Raw genomic sequence first — 18,953 nt, 5'->3', positions numbered from 1 at the left:
GCTGCGTGTATGTATAGCTCCAAGCACTGCTGGTTTCTAGATGCTGCTGTTGCACAGCTCACGGCTTGCTTTCCCATCCCTGATTTTTTTTCTATTGCCAGGCGTGGTGCCGTGCTGTTTGCAGAGCAGTGGTTGTGTGCTAGGTGAGCCCAAGTCCAGCACTTGCCTGCTGGAGCGATACTTCGTCTTTGGCCCTGCTGGGGAGAAGAGCTTGTACAAGGAAGGGAAACGCTGAGCTGTGCTGGGTATCGTCTTGTGCTCCCCATCCCTGCCCGTGGCCGATGGCGTGCATGCTCTCAGGTCTGCCCGTGCGCATTTTCTCTGCTCTCCTGGGGGAGCTGGGGTGCCGGTGGGGGCTGGCACTGGTGTGGGGCTGGTACTGGGGGTGGCAGGTTGCAGGTGCGATGGGTGTGTGATGAGGGTACCTTGCGTTGAGATGCAGACGCATCTGCCTGTCTGGCACCGAGGGGTGCAGGAAGAGGTGAAGAGATGAGACTGTCTCAAAGGTGGTGCTGGGAGAAATTTGAGCATCTGGTTGTTTGTCAGGATGGGCATTCCTGAGCACTGGGACACCTTTCTGTCCATGCCTGATGCTACCCTGTCACTGAACCCCCCTGTTCAGGGTCAGGCCAGCCAGAGCCCTGTCTCTCACTGCTGCCCCAGCAGCATCATGCCTGCCCCTGGCCGTGCCCTGAGAGCATCCTCAGGGTTGGGGCTCACTGCCTGCAGCCAGCCTGGGGCTGGGGGTCCCAGTCCCCTTGCAGTCTTTGGCTCTCCCGCCTCTCTGTGCCAGAGATGGAGGGCTGATTTCCTTGACGTACATTTATATAAATAATAGTGGGGTTGTTTAACAGTTGCTCTTAAAGGAGAGATGAGATAATTTCATGTTTTGATATTCTTAAAGCTGATTCCCCTGGGAGCGGTGCTCTGTGGGAGGGCTCCCATACCTGGGGCTGTGCAACCCCGCTGCTGGCACAGGCAGAGCCCGCGCACCCCCCATGGGCTCCCGGGCCTTTGAGATCCCTCCAGGCTGGGACAGAGTCTGAGCGGCAGCCTGGCCCCATCCAGGCACAGCACGGCTGTTCCTGGGAAGCAGAAGTGGTGCTCAGCCCCAGGGAGTGGACTCTGCTGCTTGTGCATCATGCCAGCTATGAAAACCCTGGCATGGCAGAACAAAAACAGTTTCCCAGACAGAAGTTTGTCTGGTGCCAGAGCATCTCCCATCCTGAAGCAGCCCCTGGGTGTTTGGAGCTCTGCTTTTTCCTCCGTCTGATCTCTGCAGTTATTCCAGGGGTCTTTGTGGTATCTTGGCACTGTGAAGGCCCCCAGAATAATTTATTATATGTGAATGGGTGATGAGAAATGAATGCTTCTTGGGAAATGAGCCAAGTGGCCCTTCTTTGATTGCACCACCTCCCTCTGCTCCAAACACACTGGTGTGTGCGATGCTGCCTTCCCCTGGCTCTCCTGTACTGGGATGTTTGACCTGACTCTTTCACTTCCACTTTTTGCTGAGCATAGGAATAGGTCTGTGTGAGCAGTGGGTGCCTGTAAATGTCTCCTTTCTTCTTTTCTTTTTCCCACCTTGCTTAAGTCTCTCTGTTACCGGTGTCATACAAAGCTCCCAGCATGGGATGCAGCACTGGCTCTTGCTGGGTACCAGGTGCCTACTGGGGATGCTGGGAGCAGCTCTTCCCAGCAGATCTGCTGCAAACCTGCTGGCGGCAAGGACTACAGGAGGGGTGTTTAATCCAACAAACTTTTCCCCGGTAACAAATGACTCGACTAAGAATAGCTCACCCTTGCCAGCTGGCTCCCACAGCCACTGTGCCACGCAGACCCAGCTGCCACATTCAGTGCAAGATGGGGGAGCCAGAGGACCGGGGAGGTCTGGAACCATCCCGAGCGGGGCTCGCCCACCATGGCATCCGTGCCGCTGCGAGGGGAAGTGTATGTGGTGGGAGAGGAGAAGGCCATGAGGATGAATCAGTCGCTCTTGCAGCCCATCTGTCTCTGTTTGGAGGGGCCCCACGCTGAATTTCTTCCTAGCGCTCTGAGGTTTAGTACTTTGCTTAGCTGCACTGCATAAGCTCTCCTTTTCCCCTCAAGGAGGGACTAATAATTAGCAGCTGGGGGGTAAGCGTGGCTCACCAGAGAGAGTGGGATGGCATTTGATAGTCCCAAAACCTGAGTGACCTCCGTGGCCTGAGAGAGGCAGGTTAGGGAGCCAGACAGAAGGGGCAGCAGGGGGATGGATTTGGAGCATCCCTATGCCCCAGGAAGGATGGAGCAAGGTGTGTTCCCAGGGAGGCCAGCCAAGCTCAGGGAAGAGACATCCTCTGCGGGCTGGTGAAGCTGAGAAACCCTGCCTGGCTCAGGGTGTCCCCAAGATGCTTGGGGCAGCATCCAAAGGGGGTTTGCTCTTGTTCTTGTCGTGCTTTCCCCTTGCTCATGCGGGAGAGGGGAGGGATGCTTGCTCACAAGGGGAAGCAGCAGCATCGGAGCAGCTTCTTGCTCTGATGCTTCTGTCAAAATCGCCCCCCAAATCCCCGGGGAAGGTTGCTGGGGTGCTGGACCATGGTTGGAAGACTCTGGTGGCTTTGGTGCTTGTTGCATACAACACAGGCAGGTTCTGTCCGTCCTGGGCTGAGGCCTTGTGTCCTCTCCAGCAAGGGGTCTGTGCCCCCCTCCTCACCCAGGGCAGTGCTGGAGCTCAGTGCTGTGGTGCTGGACCCTTGTGCTGCCTGGGGAAGGTCAGCCCCACAGGCCAGTGCAGCATTAAACCTTTCTGCTTTAACTCTGGGAGGGCTGGTAGAAGGTTATTGAGGTAACAGAAGCAAAGGCCTCACCCAGTGCCTTAAGTGCTGAGTGTAGCTATTATGGTAATACATAGTTACTTGGCTAAAGATTGCTGCCATCGTCACACAAACACATACAGGAGAAACCCCCTAAAAGGAGTCTCCTCTTCGGAGGTCAGCGGTGCTGCTGGGAACCTGCTGCTTGCTGCAGCTCTTTATCAGGTAATCGGCTGCTAGAAGGAAAAAACGAAGTATGGTGTGAGCCCAGGGTTGCAGCGGCTGTGGCATGTGGTTTGGGTTGAGGTAAGGAGGCTGAGTTGTTTGGCAGTGGGAGGCCGTCTCTTGAGGACGCTGCAAAGGACCCATGCACGTCCCTCTTTCCATCACTTGTTCTGTGGCGCAGAGGTCTTGCAAAGGCTCTTCTCGGTGGGGTGTGGGGTGGGGTGCTGCCCTGGGGTGTGTCCTGTTTCAGCCCACATTGATGGACAGGCCAAGGGGCAAGAGATGCTCACTGTGCTGTCCCTGTTTGGCCTCGGCAATCCCGATGCGGGAGGCGATGAATGGCTGCTGGGTGCGATCTCTCTAATGAGATCCCTGTTAGACGAGGTGAGCTCCAGCTGCGCATCGGCACAGCTGGGTGGTTTGTGTCCTCAGATGTGCCCTGGGCTGTGCTGGGAGCATCGCGCTGCTCCCAGCCACTGTGCAGGCGAGAGCACAAGTGCCAGTGCTTTTGCAGCTGAATATCCACTCTGTAGTTCAGTTTGGCTGCTCTCAGCACCCTGTCGCCATGGTTTTATCTAGATGACTTCTCTGCTGCAGGAGCAAACAGTAAATTTCCTGACTCTACTACTTTTAGACCAAAATTTGGGAGGTAAAAACCTCTAGAAACTTTGTTTTCTGGTATTGAAAGCCTGCCATTTGCCACAACGGCAGCTGTTCCTTGGTTCTCCTGTATCAAATACAGACAAGCGTAGTGTTGCTGTGCAGTAATGTCCCCAGCTCCTGCAGTGGTCGGGTGAGCAGGGGGCAGTGGGGGCTGCCGGAGCCCTCTGCGGGTCTGCGCTATGCTCTTACCGCATCCTGGTCACGCAACCACGGATACCGAGAACAAGCATCAGCTGGAGTCACCTGTGGGAAACCACGTGCAGTACCATGGGAAGGGGGTTGGACAGGGGCGTATGCTGTTTTCTTTCGTTTTTTTAAATTATTCGTTTTCACTGATGGAGCTGTAAAGCCATTTCTTCCCAGCTGTTAACCAGGAGCTGTGCAGCAACCTAGGTTTGTTGCCGCGCAAAGGCTGATTTGCAGCTGGAAAGGTTCAGGGCTCCAATACTCACCCAAGTTATATGTTATTAAGCAAACGTGGTGGGGAGGTAGGGCTGTTAGCTGGGTCTATGGTCCTGGCTCCGGCCACAGCCCATTCCCAGCACATACCAAGCTGTGGGTTTCCACCGATGGGATCAGAAAATAACTCTGTGTTTTCCAAACCAGCCACGTGTTGGCTTGCCACAAGTTTCCCTTTTGTGGGAGGCAGGGCTGGCGTTTAAACAGCAGAAGCTGAATTACGTGAACAAATGTCGTTTTTCACATCTAGCTTCACAATTAGTGGGAGTTTTTCCCACTAATTCAGATTTTGTCTAAAAATAAAGTGGGTTTGTTTTCGGTGTAAAGGGGAGACCAAAGGCTAGAAGACAGGCAGATACCTTGATGTCAGATGTTTCATACGTGGCGTGTGGCATCCCGCAAGCACCCTCGTTAACGCATAGCCTCATCAGCTTGCCTTAACAAAATGTTCTGGCATCTTCCCTTCTCTCCTTGTCACTTCTCCGGAGGGAACGTGGCTTGTTCTGCTGGCAGCGTGAGCCTTGTTTGCTTAGGCGGAGGCAGAGCTAATTATTTCTATTTATTTCGTCAAACTTTCTTGATGTTTCATTTGAAGGCTCTGCTTGAGCTTTTTCATTTGCCTCCAAGCCTCTGGGAGTCACTGGTGTCCCTGGAGCAAGCCTGGTGGGAGATGCATTGGTAGGCATCAGGAGAGCCGGTGTCCGTGCGGATTCTGGACCTACCTTTGGGATGTGTCCTCATTTTCTCTTAGCTAATTGTTCTTGGTGCTCTGCACAGCCACGCCATGGCTGAAACCTGGAGTGCTTGTCCTTGGTGTGCAAGAAAGCCTCCTGTCCTTCCCAAGGAAATGCTTTGGGAAGAAACAGAGCTCCAGAATGGTTGTTTGAAAACAAAAAAACCCCACCACCCACAAAAAAGACAAAATACAAAACAAAAATAAAGCCCCCAAACCCCAAAGGAAACCTGGTGCTGCTGAACGAGGAGTTAAACTTTAGCAGGGGAGGGTTGAAGATGAGCAAAACAATATGAAAAGGAAAGGCAGAGGTTGGGAAAATGAGATATTATAAAGGTACCCAGAACTGATTTGTAAAAACGAGTAATTAATGCCCTTAAAAGTTGCATGGGTAAGCAAAGTAGTGAAGTGAGGAATCTGTTTATAGCTTTCAGTGGGAGCAGCCAAACTCTTCTTATCGATGTGCTAATTAATTTATTGAGGCTCTTACTGGCAGTTGCCTCTTTCTTTCTGGAGAGCTTGCCAAGGGGTGAGCATCCCTTGGGCTGGGCAAGTTTAGCTCTGGGGGTAACTGCAGACACTTATGTGCAGTGCAGCACCACAGACCCAAAGGGGATGGGATGCTTTCCCGGCTGTGCCGTGCACCCTGGGGACATCAGGCTTATTTTGGCTGGCATGGGGCCGTGCTCTGTTTTGTCCCCTCAGTTACTCTGGATTTTTTTTTAATATTTAATGTATTTTTGTTCCTGGTGTGGTGATTTCCCTGCCTTTCTCCTAACCGCTGTTCTTGACCCCCTCTTTGCTTTGGAGGAGGAGTTCAGGTGTCTCCAAACAATGCTCTGGGAAGGGGTTAAGATGACTGATGGTATTTTTGCTGCCTTATTGCCCTGTGTTGGGTTGTTTCCCCTCTGTGTCAGGGATGTAGTTGGGAAGGGAGTGACATCCCTGGTGTGAAGCGTGTGCTGCCTTGCACTTTCCTCTCATCCCTTCTTTCACCTCTATCCATGGGCAAGTGCTGGGAGGGGGATTTCGGGGACTGCTGGGGCAAAGCTCTTCCTGCAGCGATAATGTGCTGAATAGAGCATGCAAATAAAGCGTTTCACTCTGACAAGGCTTTGGATGTACTCTCAGACACAAGCATCTCCTGTCTGTAGAGCATCATCTATTAGCCAAGGAGCGATGCTCGGTGCGGTGTTTCTGGCAGCGCTCCTGCACCTTTCACTCTGATGTGCAGCTCCCGAGTCTAATATTGCTGATATTCCCGCATCCAGCCTCTTAAGCTGCTACCTGTCTTTGCCAGGCTGCCTGGCCATCCTCCTGCCAGCCGGAGGGGGGGACATGGATGCTCCAGCGCTGTGCCCACCTGGGAGGCAGCCTGTGAAGGTGCTGCACCATCTGCCGGCACGCATGCTGCTTGCATGGCCCTGCCTGTGCGGGCCGCTGAGTGCGGGCACCGGCTGGCTTTTTGGTTTTTTGGTGAATGCACCGGCTGGCTTTTTGGTTTTTTGGTGAATGCACGGCTGCCTGCTGGGCTGGGTGGGGGAGAGCTGTGCTGAGGGTTGGAGGTTGTGTTTCCAGCTGAGCTGTGCTATGCCAGCCCATCTTATTCCTCCCAACCCTCTGTAAAAGCAAAAAACCAAACCTCAACAAAAAAGTGGAAAAAACCCAAACAATAGAGGAAACCCAAACAAAAGCAGCGTGGGGGTGGTTTCCCCCAGGTCTCCTCTTCTCCTGTCCGTGAGACAGTGGGGGGGCTCATCGCGCTGTGGTCTGGCTGTGGCGAGCTGTGCTGCTCCGGGGACCTGGGGCAGGGCTGGGTGCAGGGCTGGGAGCTGCAATTCAAGAGGTGCAGGGGTGCCCAGATTGGGAAGGAGAAGGGAAGCACTAAGGCAGGAGGTGCTGCCCCTTGCCCTAGCCGTGGGGGTCTAGTGCTGCATGCCCTGTGCCTGGTTTGGGAGGGTCTAGCCTGGCAAACCTTCCAGTTTGCATGGGAGGGAGGGAGGGAACTGGAGGGTGAACAGAGCAAAGCCCTGAACCTCTCTCTCTGTCTTGTGCCCCTCCAGAGTGATGAGCTACGACAGCACCAAAGATGCTGGGATTCGGCGCGTACTCTGTCAGCGCCCCAGCGCCGGGCAGGGCGGCTGAGCTGGACGCTGCCTCCCCCCGTTACGTCCTGGCCCTGCCAGAGGAGGAGACCTGGCGCAAGCACCGGCTGGGGCTGATGCAGACCACCCAGTCCTGCAACCTGCTGGAGCCCGAGAGCCTGGCCGAGGCCCTGGTCTCGCGCGCTGCCAGCTTCGATGCCCTCTACGAGTCCCGGTCTCGGGATGCCGATGCCGGCACGGAGACCAGCAGCACCTTGGACCTGGGGCTCGGCCAGTATGTCCCTGTGAGCCCGGACGTTATCAAGCGCCGGCGGGGCGGGCTGATCGAGCAGAGGGACATTATCAAGGCACATGAGGCGCACAAGATGCAGAGCACGCCGCAGGCGCGGAGGAAGGAGTGGGAGTAAGTACCGGAGAGCCCCCAGCCCAGGTGGGCAGCCGGGGGGAGTGGGAGTGTTCATCGTCCTCCGCGGGGCTGGGGAGGGTCATGTCGGCATCACCCCTGTGGAGCAGCCAGCACCACCTGTGTTTGAGCTGGGTTGCTTTTCCCTATTGCCTTTGTTTTCCAGGGCAGACTTTGAAAGGCAGAGAACAACCTGAAACACAGGGAACAAATTTATTTTTTCTCCCTTCCCGTCCTGCCAAACCTCTTCCTGGGTCCTTTCTTCTCCCTGTGCTCTTGAAACTGATGGGATGAGTGGTCCTGCCTCTAGCAGTTGGGACCTTGTGCACAGCTCATCCTGCCCCAGGGCTCAGCACATCCCGCAGGGCTTGGGCTGCTCTGAGCCGGCTGGACCATGGTATTTTTCTGGTGGGGTGGATTTGTGGGGTGCGTGGGAGAGATGGAGAGAGAGAGTGGCGTGCTGGGTATGGGAGGCAAATATTTGTCAGGTGAAGTGGTTGGCGAAGCCTCTCTGGGCTCCGAGCTGGAGGGTGGCATCTGATGGGAGTGGTGCAAAGGGGCCTCTGTGGATGAAGGAGCTCCCCAAATTGTGGGGTGGTTAGTGGGACATTGAGAAAACTTGGGAGTTCTCCATCTTGGTAGTCCTCAGGGCAGTTTCCCTAGGTTGTGGTGGGGCTTTTGGATGCATTTGGGCTTATTGCCTTCTGCTTTTACTGTGGCTTGAGCCCTGCTGCGAGGGGTTTTGTATTTAACCCTAAGAAGTGGCCAAGCCCCCCTGAATTAGAGCAATCTAATGAACTTGGGAAAACAGAAACGAAGTGCTTAGTAGAGCTAGAATCCCACTCCTTTTGTTTACTATTTTCCTTTAATTAACTTCTTACTGTGGCTTGCCTCAGTTCTGTGAGAAAACCCCAGCTCCAAGTCCTGGATTGTTTCCCCTCACTGCGCAACCACGGCTGCAGCCACGCTGCAATACTGCATTTAAATTACAGGGTTCCCCCCTTGCGTCTACTTGGCAACATTGCCTGGGATGAGCTTCTGCAGCGTGTCCTGCTCCAGCATCCCCAGTCGGGAGCAGCTCCCTGCCTTGGGCACTTTATTTAGGGAATAATCAATCCATTATAATATACCTGAAGGAGGTGGGAGCCTCTGTGTTAATTAGATGTGGCATGTCGCTTTGGTGAGATCCAGGCCAGTGCTCCTTTTGTTTGAAGCGGGTAGGATTTCTTGGGGATGCTTTGCATGGTAAAACTGCTTGTTGGTAAGGCTGAGGCTGCTCCTGCCTTTTTTTGGAAGACAGCCCATCAGCCAGGTGGGCTCTCCACGGCCCTTTCGGCTCCGTGCTCCTTCCTTTGTGCCCAGGGAACCTCCTGGCCGGTGACTCAGAAAGCCCCGTGCAAGGGAAATAAATTGACATATGGGCTTGAGCAAGCCTTCGGTGCCTTGTTATCTTTCGCGACCCACCAGGGATGCCAGATGAATAAATCATGGCCGGGCAGGAAGCAGAGGGATGGCCTCGTTAATTGTCAGCTGGCGGAGTGAGCTCCTAGAACGGCTGCTCGCTAATTAACTGCCTGGAGGACTACAGCTCTATTTTGTGGCAGGGAGATGAAGCTGGAGCCCTTTCTGCAGGTACTGCGTGGGATGTGCCCCTTTTGCCGCCCTCAGCTGCTCCATCTAGCAGTAACTCCAACACAAAACCTAATGTTTCTGTCTTTAATGCAGCAGGAGCACACAGATGGCTGTGCCGGCTGCTGCTGTCCCAGCCTGCTTCATCGGGTGTTTCCCTAGGCCTGGTAGGGTCTCATCTTTGCATTTCCCAGCTCCTGGGTGCTTGTGTTGGCATTTCAGCTCATTTTGCAACAGTTTTGTGGGTGTGCGTGGGAAGTCACATCGAAGGCCGGCGTCCCTGAGATTTGGGACGGGCTGCCCTACCTGCGGGGCTCTGCACTGCAGGAGATGGAGATGCTGGTGCTTTGCAGAAGCCCCTGGTGCTGGGGGGATGCGAGGCTCTGGCACTATATGGCTGCCTTGGGCTTCACAGACTTTGTGTCCCACTGAGGACCAGGGAGCCCCACTGCCCATCTCTGGCAGGTCCTGGTCGGCACGGCAGGCTGAGCCCCACCGGGCTGGGTCCGTGCCTCCCCCAGGGCCAGGTGCCCTGACACCCTCCAGCCTGCAAAAACCGTGTGCCAGAGGCTCCCGCTTTAACATCAGACTCTCAAACCAGGGATGTTTCCCCAAAAACTTTGCCAAAATCCAGGCTGGTGTGCAGAGCTGGTATCCCCGGTACTGTGGATGTTCTCTGGGACTAGATGGATAGCACGTGGAAGGGAGGGAAGCAAATTAATATCCTTATCTATAATTTTATTAGTAATAATGCGATCTCCTTGTGGTTTAATTTTTGGGTTGGCTCATCTCACATGCTTTGAATCGCTCTAGGGGCTTTCACCTGGGAGGTCTGGTTCTCTCTCCTGGTGAGCAGCCGGGGTGGTATTTTCCCATGGCCCTGGCATGGCAGTGGGAAGCAAATGAAACACGGGGAACCTGAGAGATGGCTTTTCTGCACACCCCAGGGGGGATGGCCGGCTTGCCTGTGGAGCCAGGGCAGCCCCAGAAGAACTCATTTATTATTATTTTATTTCTCTATTTTTTTTCCCCTTCCACATTGCCAAAACTGGATGAGTTAAATCGGGGTGGCTCAGAGAGGTCTGCACCTCCGTCGTAAGGATTCTGGGGAGTTTTTGCTTAAATGTGGTGCTCTGAGCGCTGTCTGTCTTGTGCAAGTGAACTCTGAGATGTGTTTCTGGTGTGATGCTACTGGGCATCCTCTGCCTTGGTCAGGGCTCCGGGAGTGACTGGGTAGCTGCTGGTGGTCCCCTCGGTCTCCTGTTTGCCTGGGTGGCACACAGTGGGGTGGGCACGGGGGGTGAGTGCTGTGTGTGCCTCTCTTCTGCTGCACGAGAGACCTCTGCTCCCCAGGAGCAGCCTCGTCTTTGCAGATGCCGCATTCCTGGTGTGTGGCCAGATGTTTGCGTGCAGCTGCTCTTGTGCTGCGTTGCAGTGAGAGAAGGGAAGCAAAGGGTTTTTCTTACCAGTGTCAGCACCAGTAGGTCTGACCCTTGCCAAGCCTCTGCTGGATTTTGCCAGTGAAAAAAACCCACAAGTGAAACGTGCTTTCCCCTTAATAAGAAGGAATAAGAGTAGGAGGGGGGGAATGCTCTTTTTGCTGTTTGTTTTCTTTTTTTTTTCTCTCTCTTTTTTAATGAGGAAACTGAGGCAGAGAGCAAACATTATCTGCTAAGCATGTGTGGGACAGTGGCTCTATGGGAGGCTTAACTTTACGGTGAAGGGTACATGTCCCAGCCCTCCTTGTTCTGGACAAAGGAACTTAAGCCCAAGGCAGATGTTAAACCCCATTTTCCAGAGTCCCATCCTGACGCCCTGCCCTTTCATCCCGCTGTTCACGTGTTGGGGTCAGGGATGGAGGTATACAGAGATACCTGCTGCGCTTCACGGCTTGGTGTGCTGGTGCTGCGTGGAGCGGTGGTGGTTGAATCACCAGTGTCTTTGCTCTGTGTGTGGCAGCATCGTTTGGATTACATCTGGCTGAGAGCTCAAAAGACAGGTTCCTTGTCAAAATAGGCAAACAGGGATCCTCCTGCAGCTTCTCCAGGCTAAGCAGCTGCTTCCTTAGCTGATAGTAAGGACAGGCAGAGCCACCTAGGGAATGTCCCAGAAAAGCCTCAAGCTGTTTGCAGCAGACAGGACCCACACCTGCCTTGCATGGCTTAAAAAAATCACACGTACATGGATATTCCTTGAGCTTAGCTTGTGCAATGTGGGGAATGCAAGCTGTGCCCATGTTTTGGAATGTCTACAGCAAGGATGTATGGAAAAGCCTGATTCCCAGATGTTGGGCAGGGAGCGTGGAAGCAGAGGAGACCAGAGGGAAAGTAACTGGGTCTTGGTACTGTTTGGAGGGGATAGTGTGGAGGGTGGGGTGCTGTAATTCAGCATTGGAGTACCTGGGTGTGGGTGGCAGGTTGCAGTGTGCTGCGGGAAGCAATGCGCTCTGCCCACAGTGCAGGACCGTGCTCCTGAAGGATAATAGGGTCATTAAAAATGATCTCTTGTCTTGCAGCATCTTGGAGTTAATGGCTTGGTTAGGAGTTTGCTAGGTCTCCCTTGCATGTATGATCTGCAGTGAGGTCCCTGTAGCCCATCTGGGAGCCTGTGGTCCATGGAGGGGCAGAACAGGAGAGCTTTCTGCTGCCTGCTCAGACCCATACCTGCAACGCAGACTGCGGGAGCCTTTTGGGCTGGACCGTAATGTTACTGCAGCTCTGCCTTCCCGTGGCTTTGTTGGAAGAAGCAAGAGAACGGAAGAAACTGAAAATGCACGGGTGTTGTTAACAGATCTCAGCGGCTCTTTATGACTTGGCAGTCTCTATCTGGTTCCTAGACTACTCTGCATCCCAGATTACAAATTAAGCTGATTTTTTTTTTTTTTTTTTTTTCTCTTTTCCTTGGTGCTGAATGAGACAAAGGGCCCCCTTGGAGTGTGCTGGGCTGCTAACCCCACTGCTGCTCCCCAGCATGTATTTCCCAGCATGTTGCACCATCTGGGATTAATTGGCTGCAGTGATGGAGAGGGCAGGAATATGTATGGGGTGGCACTGCCTCTTGCTGGTGAGGCTGCCTGGGGAATGCCCCCAGGCTGGGGTTGCTTTGGCAGCAGCGTGGCCCTGGCTGGACCAGAGCCCACCACCCTGGTCCTCCTCAGATCTGCAGGGAAGGGACAAGCCCCAGGGTGGCTCTGAGCTGCTGTTGCTGATGTTGGTATCTCCACAGCATGGTTTTGGAAAGAGGTGTTGGATGTGATGGGTGTTGCTGCTGTGCTGTAAGCAGCAGCCCTGCTCTGTGCAGCTCCTGCCCACCCGAGTGGGCTCTGTGGGGGGCTGCTCAGTGCTGTCCTGCTGCAGCGTGGGGTTGGGGGCAAGGGGCTGGAGGAGGGCGCTGGTTCTTCGCTGCAGTGTTGGTGTTGAGAGGGACCTGTGAAACAGCAGCCCTTGTTCCACCGTGGGAGCTCCTGGGGAAGGGAGAAGGTGCCCTGGCATCTCCTCCTGGTCTCAACTCTTGCACCAGTGTCGAGTGGTCATCCCCCCTCCTCATGCCTCCCTCCCCGCCCCTGGCCTGGGCAATAGATGACTTTCCTCCTCCAGCACCTGTGCCATGTCGGTTGCTGTCAGAGGCAGCGTAGCCATGTCCTTCTCCACCGTGGGCTCTTGTTCAGACTCCCAGCTTGGGGGAGCAGGAGCGTCAGGGCAGTGCAGTTGGCAGGAGCTGCAACTCTGTGGGCGAAAGCCCAGGGGTGTCTGCGACCAGCGAAGCCAGGATTCCATACCTTGGAGCATCCTTTATGGACATACACCCACATCCCCTCTGCAACCCCCGGCAAAGTAATTAACCTCTCTGAGAGCCTAAAAAGTGCCTCTCAGTTAAGACTACTCTCCCTGCTTATGCTTTATCCCACAAGAGTAGTGATGCAGGCGGTAGAAAGGGTGGTGGATGCACTGAAGTACAGCTTTTTATGATAACTTGTCCTTGAGCAGAAAGGAAGCATCTCTCTGAGGTATCTGCCCTGGACCTCCCTGTGCTCTGCCCCCTTCCCTTCAGTGCAGACCAAGGTTTAGATTTGTGGGGAGGAGATAGTTTTCTGACCTGGGATGAACTTGTGTTCCACTGAATATCCTGGCAACAGCATAGAAATTGCAGTATCTTTCCCTGAATTTCCTCAGGGTCTGGGTTTCTGGCACACCCTGAAGGGATCCCCTTGCTGAATTAATTTAGGTGACTTTGCAAAACCTCCCACAGGCTGCCGGGAGGGTGGGCAGTTACGGTCAGTCCCAGCCTTCCCACGTGGCTGAGGCCACTCTTCCAGGGACCTGGGCTTGTTAGGAGCTGGTTGTTGAACACGGAGGACAAGGTGGTTCCCAGCAGATGTCTCTGCTCTGGGGGTGCTGCCTTGCGTTTTGTCACCGCATCCTGGCATGCCTCGTTCCTGCTCCCCACGCTGGAGTCTCAGCTGCGGGTGTCGGGATGTTGTTAGCACGTCTCAGGGCTGCGTCAGAGCCATGCATCGTGCTGGGGCTGGTTGTGCTTCCAGGAACCAGCTTCCCAGCTCACCAGAGTGAGCTCCCCTCTTGGCCTGGCCATGGCTCGGAAACACTGGGTTGCTGGGAGGCAGCGAGGTGGGAAAGAACCCCAAGCAGGGTCACTTAGACCAGGTTGCCTGGCACTGTGGCCAGGTGGCTTTGGAGTATCTCCAAGGATGGAGACTCCACAACCTCTCCGGGCAGCCTGTCCCAGATCCTCAGTTCCCCTCACAAGCAAGTTTATTCTTATGTATGGGGTTTTTTATTGCAGTTTGTGCCCATTGCTTCTTGTTCCAGTTGCTGGATGCCACAGAGCCTGGCTCTGCCTTTGCTCCCCACTGTCAGGCATTCATACGCATCGATAAGATCTGCTGTGAGCCTTTTCCAATCAGGCTGAGCAGCCCCAGCTCTCCCTGCCTCTCTTTGTAGGGCAGCTGCTTTACGCTTTTAGTCACCTTTGCTGGAATTGCTCCAGTTAGTCCGTGTCTCTCCTGTCCTGAGGGGCACAGCACCCTGGATGTGGCTCACCGGGGCTGGGCAGAGGGGAAGGGTCACATCCTTGAGCTGCTGGTGGTGCTTTGCCTGATGCAGCCCAGGAGGCTGTTGGCTTCTTTGCTGCTAGAACGTGCTGCTGGTTTGTGGTCACCTTGGTGTCCACCAGGTCTCTCAGGGCTTTCTCGGCTGAGCTGCTTCCCAGCCGGCATGTCCCAGGTTGCTCTTCTCTGAGTGCTGGGGAAGGGGCTGGAGCACCAGGCTGGTGGGGGGTGGCTGGGGGGGTCAGCCTGGAGAAAAGGCGGCTCAGGGGGGACCTTATCGGTCCCTACAACTGCCTGACAGGAGGGTGTAGCCAGGTGGGGGTCGGTCTCTTCTCCCAAATGACAAGTGATAGGACAAGAGAAAACAGCCTCAAGCTGTGCTGGGAAGGTTTAAATTGGATATTAGGAAGAAATTCTTCACTGAAAGGACTGTCAAACACTGCAACAGGCTGCCCAGGGAGGCGGTGGGATCGCCATCCCTGGAAGTGCTTAAAAAATGCGTAGATGTGGTGCCTAGGGACATGGTTTCATGGTGGACTTGTCAGTCCTGAGTTAATAGTCGGACTTGATGATGTTAAAATGTCTTTTCCAACCTAAATGATTCTGTGATTCATACTGTTTTGCTGCCTGTTTCTCCAGGCTGCTGAAGTCCCTCTGGATGGCAGCACAACCCTCCGCTTCATCACTCCCAGTTTTGTATCAGCTCCCCGCACCGTGAGCAGGGTTCGGCGCAGGGTGCGTGTGGTGAAACTTCTGCTATTCATTACTTGTTTGCACCCTCATCCTTTCCCTCTCCTGGAGGAATCCAGCCTGTTCCTCTCTCCCAGACAGCTCCCTGCTGTCTTTATGTGATTCTGATGGGGGGGGAGCTCTTTGGCCAGGAGGTATTTGTTGGAGAGGTGCTTTCCAGCCCCTCAAGTGTATATGGTTCACATTATTTTCCATTCATTGTTTCTAAGGTGTAGTATAACCCACCCCTTCATACTACTTGTATTTAAGAGATGACAAGGTAGTAAGATAACTCAGGATGGAAGGAACCTCAGGAGGTATCTAGTCCAACCAGACTATAACTTATTTTTCATTCAATTCAATGTTTTACATTGTAAAACATATATGTCTCATTGCACGCTCCCAAAATGGCATTTTCTTCATTTGAGACTACAGAGTCTTCAAACCAGGGAAAGATTTTTGAAAGTTTGGTGAAAACTCAGCTGTAAATATGAGTGTACAGCCTGTCCCCAGAGGGACTTGCTCCTTGCAGATGTATCCGTACATGGAAACGGCACCTCCACCAACTACACAAATGTCAGCAAGAGTGAAATTTCTGCTCTCTGTGTGTGTGTGTGTGGGACAGGATCTCAGTTGAGCTGCCTCCAAAGAGTTATGGGCTGTTCTGCACTTGTCAGTTGGTCCTGCCTTGTTCAAAAGATGTTTGACTGCATTTGTGCATGACAAACATAAATCCCTGGCTTGGACTGCTTGCACTATGTGAAAGCAGAAAAAAAAAATCCATGTGAAAAGCTAGGAAGGTCCCTGAATTTGTACTAAAGCAGCTTTCAAATGTGGGTCTTGATATCCCAAGGTGACCTTTAAAACATCAAGAGCCCTTTCTTACAAGAGTAGAGAGGAGAGATGTGTTTCTTGTCTTCACTTATCTTTTGCACACTCGATGGGAAAGTTTGCTCCAATCCTTCAGCGCCGGGTTAGGAGTGCGTGGGTGACCCAAAACACGTCACTGTCTGTTGCCTGGCTGGCTTTGGGCTGGTGACACCAGCAAGGCTCTCTGGCTTTAACTGGGAAAGACATGCTGGTGCTTATCCCCAGCCATGGGAGACCATGGAGCCAAAGGAGTTCAGTGTGGCAGCGACCTTGCTAAAACACACCTGAAAGAGCTGGTGGTGTCTCTCATCTTTCGTAACTGCCACTAACCAGCCGTGTGAAGGTTGCTTGGTGGAAAGCAGGTCCCCTGCAAGCTTGGGGCATGCCGCTGTGGTGGATGATGCTGTAATGAAACACGCGTCATCTTTGTCAGCTCTGATACAAACCATGAGTCTTTTATTTTATTTTTATTTTTTTTTTTTTTGTCATCAGAGGAGCTTCACGGGGGTAATTTTTTCCCCTGCTACAGTTCATGAGACGGTAAGACAGTAGCTAACGTGTTGTAACTGTCTTCTCTGTGCATTTGCTTGAGTGGAAATAAGCCTAAAAATTCTTCAATGAACTTTTTCTCATTGAGGAATCGCACAAAACACGCTCAGCCGTGCTTTCCTGGGGATGGGCGAGGGTGTTTGCCTTCACAGAGGATGCTGAGCTGGTGACTGCTTGTCACCGCAGCAAGGGGGACAGTTTTTTCACACCTCCCAGCACCGAGTAGCTTTCGGAGAGAGGTTTTGCTCTTTGGCCTTTTCTCTTTCACAGGTTTGGAAGATGGAAGCAGCATCTCCTCCCTGGCTGTGTGCCAGGGATGGGGCTTCTCTGGCTGTCTTGAGCATCAGCTGCTCAGCACGACTTCAGACTTGGTGGAAAATTTTTTCAACAGCTTCATCTTCTCCTGGCTCTTGTCCTGACAATGTGATTTTATTGAAGCCACCCTGTTTGCTAGCAGGTTGCTTCTGAGAAAGCTGAGCCTGTGAATTTGCCTTCATTAGATTGGGGATGGAGTTGGTGGGTTTCTGGTCCAGCTTTCTTTTTGTTGCCGGGGGTATTTGCAGCCCAAAGGCAGGAGGCTTCTCTATCATCCTGCTTGCCAGTACTGTGGTGCTGCATTTCTCTGACTTGAGCCTTGCAGGGCAGGCAGAGGATCAGAGAAAGCACTGGATGGTCCTCGGGCACGGACCTGCCTTTTGTGGGGGCGAAAAGGAGATCTAAGGGAGAAAATCTCCCACTGGCTTTGGCAGGAGCCAACGCTGCTGCGCCAGAGGGGTCATGAGCATGCTGATGGAGAAAATGAGGGATTTCTGCTTTGGGTAGTGCAGGAGTTGAAAAAAGGCTTTAAAAAAATCCCTTTCCCATCCTTTGGCAGGCTAGAAATAGGCTTTCTCCTGCTGACTGTCTGCGGCTGGCCCTGGGGATGTCTTTTCTGAGCTCAGCCTCCTTGTTCCCATGCACAAACGTGTGTAAAGCTGGGCAGCTTGGTGTCTGGCTGGGGCAGGATCGGCCTCCCTCGAGCCCTGCGCTTCCAGGGCTTTGCTGGTGAGAATGGGAATATCCCCCTGTGCTCCTTCCCCTCCGTCATCTTCTTAGTTTCCTCTTTTCCATGCTGCCCAGCCCCCATATCATTCTCAAATATGATTTATTCCCATTGGATCCTCTTGGGTCAGCCTCTCTGGAAGTGCAATGCCCCAGATTGGACCCATCTGAGGATGGAGAGGTGGTATCTCACCTGCTGCCAGCTTGGTTAGTGCAGGGCTGGGATGCTCTGCAGCTTAGCTGAGGGGAGAGGTTGTGCAGAGGGATTTGGGGGTTGGAAGCGAGGATGGAAATTCGCTTTAATCTGATGGAAAAGCAGGGGCAGGCGGATAGCTGTTCTCTGGGAGGTGGGATTGCTGCGCGCCTGCCCGGAGCAGCTGGGATGCGGCTGCGAATGCTAATCAGAGCCCGACTTGCAAGGCTAAATAAAGCAGCAGGGCACTCCAGGCAATTTATTAATGGGTGATTATTTCAGGCCTCTTAGCTGAGCTGCGAAGCCTCCCAGCCTAAGGCAGAGTTAGCTCAAGGAGCACTGCAGTTGTCAGCGATGCTCGTGGTGGGACATTTTGGTAGGAAATCTGAGAGTGGGCAGCGGCAGGCCAGGGAATGCTTTCCTCCTGCATGGCATCGCTGTGGCTGGCGCTGGGGCAAAGCGATGCTGTCCCTAGTCTGCAGTGGTTTAGGGGGGATGAGGTCTTGCCTACCTTTACCTGAGCTGTCAGCAAACCCCTTGTGCTTGTTCGGGGGGTGTGTGCAGCTGTGAAGGTGGCTGTTGGTTTTGGTTTGGGCTTTTTTGGAAAGCATTGAGCAGCCTGTGGGGAGGTGGGTAAGTGCGGGCAAAGAACTTCACTGTGGCCAAGAGCAAGCACCAGCACAGACTCCTGTGCGTTTTGCAGGACTGGATGCACAGCCCTGCTGTGTCCCCATAAATGCACAAGACTGGAGGTTTCTTGACTGTCCTTTAAACCTCTCCCAGCTCTTTCATCCTGCGATCATTTGGTTGCTGAATCCCCCTTCGGTTCAAGACGCAGCATCCTTCTATTTTATCGGTGGCTCTGATGTATGAGCCACTCCAGTCCCACAGCAACGTGGTGTGGGGGAACATCCATCTTCAAGGCTCTGTGGTGGACTTGAGCACTTTTGGTGGCTTTGAGAAGTATGTGAGTTTATCTTGGGGTGCTTGTGATCCCAGGGTGCCGTGGGTGGTGGTGAGCATCAGGTCTTGGGCCACCTGAGCAGGACCTGGTGCTGGGCTGTGGCACCAGCATCTCTGTGAGCTTGGCCTGTGCCGGAGAGCATGAGAGAGCAGATTATACACAGCACCTGAGCCCTGTTCTGACAAGCCACCTGACTTGTGGAGACACCTTTAGCGTGCCTCTCCTTTGCTCACACAGATGGATGTCACAACAGATCAGGTGCTGGAAAGCATCTGCAAGTGTGCAACGAGGGGAGGAGGAAAAGGGATGGAGGCTTACGGGTTTTCCTACATGGAAAATCATGGGTAATGCACACAATCATCTCTGGCATCTCACCCCTAGAGAAGCTGGGGACTGGGGTGGGACCCTGCTGGGGTGTGGGGACGTTGTGGGTTTGGGAACCTTGACTGGGACCTGCTGGGAACCACAGTCATGTTTGTTGGCGTTTTGCTTCAGGTTTGTGTTGCATTTTGCTTGGCAGCTGAGAACTG

The 18,953-nt window shown here is 53.6% G+C and overlaps 1 protein-coding gene across 7 annotated transcripts in view; it reads left to right on the top strand.

Moving 5' to 3' along the window:
- The window catches only part of CACNA1E (calcium voltage-gated channel subunit alpha1 E), a 147,824-nt gene that overhangs the window by 26,800 nt on the left and 102,071 nt on the right, over positions 1–18,953 (top strand). For all 7 annotated transcript variants that reach the window (XR_005106638.1, XM_037403481.1, XM_037403480.1 and 4 more), the window contains exon 2: positions 6,939–7,383. Coding sequence is in view for 6 of the 7 variants with exons in the window: in XM_037403481.1 (XP_037259378.1) it covers positions 6,965–7,383 (419 nt within the window). In the remaining variant the exon portion in view is untranslated. The remainder of the gene's footprint in view (positions 1–6,938; positions 7,384–18,953) is intronic.

Source organism: Falco rusticolus, chromosome 11 (assembly GCF_015220075.1).
Source record: "Falco rusticolus isolate bFalRus1 chromosome 11, bFalRus1.pri, whole genome shotgun sequence".
Taxonomy (NCBI): Eukaryota; Metazoa; Chordata; class Aves; order Falconiformes; family Falconidae; genus Falco; species Falco rusticolus.
Note: the sequence above shows the minus strand (reverse complement) of the source record. Positions and strands in the feature narration are given on the sequence as shown.